Source organism: Martes martes, assembly GCF_963455335.1.
Source record: "Martes martes genome assembly, chromosome: 5".
In the NCBI taxonomy this organism is placed as follows: domain Eukaryota; kingdom Metazoa; phylum Chordata; class Mammalia; order Carnivora; family Mustelidae; genus Martes; species Martes martes.
This window is the reverse complement of record NC_137892.1, coordinates 2,162,429-2,167,607: the sequence shown is the minus strand read 5'-3', so window position 1 is coordinate 2,167,607 and position 5,179 is coordinate 2,162,429. Positions and strand designations below refer to the sequence as shown.

The 5,179-nt window shown below is 36.4% G+C and overlaps 1 protein-coding gene across 1 annotated transcript; it reads right to left on the bottom strand.

The window, feature by feature from the left end:
- Positions 1-502: 502 nt before the first annotated feature.
- LOC308343406 (olfactory receptor 2G3-like) lies at positions 503-1,447 on the bottom strand (the record flags this gene model as incomplete). Its single annotated transcript, XM_080804413.1, has 1 exon — positions 503-1,447. The coding sequence occupies one exon, from the start codon at positions 1,445-1,447 to the stop codon at positions 503-505; it is 945 nt and encodes a 314-aa protein (XP_080660539.1).
- Positions 1,448-5,179: the final 3,732 nt, after the last annotated feature.

Genomic DNA, 5,179 nt, shown 5'->3' with positions numbered 1-5,179 from the left:
AACAGTTATTATGATATCCTTGTTTTTAATAAATTGATAGTATGAGAATATGTTTTTCTGACTTGGTAGGTGAAGTACATATATAAAGTGCTTATTTTCCAACATGACGCTTTAATGAAGAGACATTATAAAGTAAATTTAAGGTGTTAAAACACTAAATAATTCATCAACATGAAAACAACAACAAAAAGTAAATTGCAACCCAGACAATTGGTTAATATGTAATTATTTACTTTTATTGACTCCCTTAGAATAAATGTCTGAAATAAAATATAAACTTTGTGTTGAGGGCTACAATCTACACAAAACTCTCTTCCCCATGGCTCAAGCTCTGAATTTAAATAAGCATATATTTTGTTTAGTTACCCATAGAAGAGGAAAATCTCCCTTGTTTAAGTAAATGTAGGTTTAACTGGCTTGAAATTGAGAAATATGGTAATGTGGTTTGGCTAAATAGAAGCTGGGTGACTGACTACATGTCTTGGAAACACTTCCTTGAACCTCATGTTTGTAGGGAGCACATTTTTTTTGACAGAAGTCTTTTCAGAGCTACTTTCATGTCCTTGTTCCTTAAAGTGTAGATAATAGGATTTAACGTTGGGGTCACCATGGTATAGAAGAGGGAGATAAACTTGCCTTGGTCCTGAGTATAGCTGTCACTTGGTTGCAGGTACATGTAGATTATGGTGCCATAGAAAATAATTACCACTGTAAGGTGGGAGGAGCAAGTGCTGAAGGCTTTGTGCCTTGCTTCGAGGGACTTTATCCTCAGCACAGCTTGACTAATGAAGCCATAGGAGATAAGAATGAGTGCTGGGGGGATTAGAAGAAACAGGACACTAACCACAAAAAGCACCAACTCATTGACAGTGGTGTCCACACAAGCCAATTTGAGAAGAGCTGGTACTTCACAAATAAAATGATCAAGTCTATGGTTGCCACAAAGAGGCAATTGTAAGGTAAAAGTAGCATGGATCAGGGAATTAGCCAAACCACTGAGCCAGGAGATGGATGCTAGCTGTTGGCATAGCCGTGGGTTCATAATAGTCACATAGTGAAGGGGCTTGCAAACAGCAATGTAGCGATCCAAAGCCATTACAGCCAGAAGGATACACTCAGTGGAGCCCAGTGCTAGAGAAATATAGAGTTGTACCACACAACCACCATAAGTGATAGTCTTCTCTGGACCTCGCAGGTTAACTAGGGTCTGAGGTGCGAGGCTAGTGGTGAAGCAGAGGTCCAGCAGGGAGAGGTTGCTGAGGAAAAAGTACATAGGGGTGTGAAGAAGGGGATCCAAGTATGAGATAACGATGATGGCAAAGTTCCCCACAAGCGTCAGGAGGTAGAAAAAAAGGACAAATACAAAGAGTGCAGCCTCCAGGTGAGGGTGGTCTGAGAAGCCTAGAAGGATGAAACCCATCAGGAAACTGTCATTGGCCCTTTCCATTTCTACGGAGGGAACTGCTTCTGCTAAGAGGGAAATGAGAACAGGTACATGTGAAACGATTTATCATAGAATCACAATGTACAAGTTGAAGGGGTGAAGGAAACTAACTTGTGCAACTTAATTTTTTACCCTCAATCTGTAGTTGATTCAGAATATCGATCAAGTCCAATGACTCTCCGAAACTTTTGAGTGTTTTCAACTTTGGAGTTGTCTGGATACTAATTGCTAAAACCAATCAAGTGTAAATTTGTACATATATCAAAAAACATGAGATCATTTCTACTGAAATTAACTATCTCTCAAAATAAAGAAGCAAGTGTCATCTCCATGGTTTTTAACTGTCAACAAAAATATGCATGGAAAATACAATATTCAGTTCTTAACATAGGGAGAAATGGGGATGGGAAATCTCTCCTCATCTTTCCTCTTTATAACACATTCTTACACAGTCCTCTGTGTACACTATATCAACAGAGAAAAGTAAGATACTCATGGTTTTAAAACTTTATCTAGATATTATAAAATAAAGTTGAATAATTAAATATTTAATAATTTTTATTTTAAATTAAATTTTTGGTTTTGTGGCTGCCATCATGTGCCATGCCCAGCTACCAGGTGCACAGCTGTCACTATGCATTCCATGCAGCTGCCACACCATACTCAGCTGGTACATCATTTCCAACCTCCATGCTGCCACCAGGATGTGGTAAACCATGTGCTCCCAGCCAACATCGCACACCAGACCCAGCTATGGCCAGCCATTCTGACATGCACACCCAGCCTCATATCACCAGCCATCCTAGCAAGGTGTCACTGCAGTGCTTCAGGGGACCTGGGATATGACTAGAGGTCCATCATGAACTGCTGCACTTCCAAGATTCCCAGTGAGCACAACCCTTCAAGCTAGCTTGCCTTTGTCCCACTAACACCACAGAGAGTAAGGATAGCCCACAAATGGCAGAGAGGAAGTGCAGACAATTGCACTGTAAGGGAAAGTGACTCAGACAAAACAGCAGGGGATAAGCAACACACAAAGAAGACTCTCCTGAAATGTCAGGTTCTAGGGAACAGCAGACACTGTGTTGAGGGCACTCCAGGACCTCTTCTGCATAAAGTCACTACTTTCAAGAAGAGAAGACACAGCTGACTTTCTTAACACAGAGAAACAGACACACAGAGACAGAAAAATGAGAAGACACAGGAATTTATCCAAAATGAAAGAACAGAACAAGGCCACAGCCAGTGATCTGAGTGAAACAGATACAGGTAACATATCTGACAGAGAATTTAAAGCAGTGATCATAAAGACACCACTGGACTTGAGAAAAGTGGAAGACATGAGGGAAGCCCTTACCACAGAGATAAGGAATAATGTTGCAGAGATAAAGGTTCAATTAACAAAATGAAAACATACTTGATAGAATGAAGAGTAGGCTGGAAGAAGCAGAGGAATGAGTTAGCAATCTAGAAAACAGAATAATGGAAAGTAATTAAACTGAATAAAAGAGAAGAAAAGAATTATGCAAAATGAGAATAGATTTAGGGAACTCATTGAGTCTATCAAACATAACATTCATACCAAAGGAGTGTCAGGAGAAGAAGAAGAGAGAAAAAGAGCAGAAAATGTATTTGAAGACATAATAGCTGAAAACTTTCCATGTCTGGGGAAGGACACAGATATTGAGATTCAGGGGGAACAGAGAAACCCATCCTATGCAACAAAACCAGAGACACATGAAGATATGTTGTAATTAAATTGGCAAAATACATAAGAAAAATTTAAAGCAGCAGGAAAAAAAGAGTCATTAACTTGCAATGGAAGCCCATTGGCTAGCATGAGATTTTCAACATAAATTTGGCAAGCCAGAAGGGAGTAGTATGCTATATTCAAAGGGCTGGATGGGAAAATCTGTAGCCCAAAACACTCTATCTAGCGAGGTTATCATTTAGAATAGAAGGAAAGATAGTTTTCCAGACAAACAAAAACTAAAGGCGTTTGTGACCACTAAACCAACCTTACGAGAAATATTAAAGTGGATTATTTGAGTGAAAGGGACTGATCAAAAGAGACAATGTAAAAGTAGGAAGAACAAAAGCAGTAAAAATGAATATTTCTGTAAAAAATCAGTGAGCTCACAAAAAATAGAATATGAAATGAATTAACATATACCTAAGATGTATAAAGGAGAGAGGAAAATATGTTCAAATTTAAATGATCATCAACTTAATATAGACTGCTCTATGAAGAAGTTTTACATACAAACCTTATGGTAACCATAAATCAAAAACTACTAATCAATACACAAGGAATAAAGAAAAGTAATTTCAAAAATATCACTAAAAAAAATCAGCAAGCCATGAAAGGACAAGACAACATTGGAAAAGATCTTCAGAATAAACCACAAAGCAAGTAATAAGATGGTAATAAATACATATCTATCAATTACTTTGAATGTAAATGGAATAAATGTTCCAATCAAAAGACATACCATGACAGAATGGATCAAAAAAAAAAAAAAAACACAATCTGTATGCTGCCTAACAGTGACCCATTTTAGATCTAAAGACACCTGCAGATTGAAAGTGAGGAGATGGAGAATCATCTATCATTCAAATAGATATCAAGAAAAAAAAAAGCTGGGATAGCAATACTTATATTGGACAAAATAGACTTTAAAACAAAGATGTAATAAGAGACAAAGAAGGACACTATATAATCACAAAGGGGACAATTCAACAAGAAGATATACCAATTACAAATATAGATGCACCCAATATGAAAGCAGCCAAATACATAAAATGTTTAATAACAAACATTAAGGAACTAATTGAAAAATACAATAAACCTACGGGACTTTAACACATTGCTTTAATCAATGGACAAATATCTAAATAGAAAACAAAGAAATAATTGTTTTGAATGAAACACTGGGCCAGATGGATTTAATAGAGATATTCAAAATATCCCATCCTTCAACAGCAGGATACACATATTTTTCAAGTGCACACTGAATATTCTTCAAAATGGATCACATAGTAGCCCACAAAACAAACCTCAGGAAATTCAAGAAAATCAAAGGCATACAATTCATCCTTTATGACCACAATTCTGTAAAACTACAAGTCAAGCACACACACACACACACACACACACACACAAAACCTGGAAAGAAAACAAACTCATGCAGGTTAAATAACATTCTGCTAACAATGAATGGGTTAACCAGGAAATAAAAGGAGAACCAAACACTGCGTGGGAAAAAATAAATACACAATGACCCAAAACTTTTGGGACGTGACAAAAGTTGTTCTAAGAGGGAAGTTTATAGGAATCAGGCCTACTTCAATAAGCAAGAAAAATTTCTGATGGAAAAACAAACATTACACTAAAGAAATTATAAAAAGAACAACCAAAGCCTGAAACCAGAAGAAGGAGATAAATAAAGATTAGAACAGAAATAAATTTTATAGAAACTAAAAAGGCAAAAAAAAAAAAATCAATGAAGCCAGAAGGTGATTCTTTGAAAAAAAAATCAATAAAACTGATAAACCTTTAGCCAGACATATTAAGGAAAGAAGGAAGAAAGGAATGAAGGAAGGAAGGAAAAACAAAGAGAGAAAGAGAGAGAAAAAGAATTGAAATAGATAAAATGATAAAGGAGAAAGGAGAAATAACTACTAACACCACAGAAATGCAATTATAAAAAAATACTATGAAAAATTAGATGACAA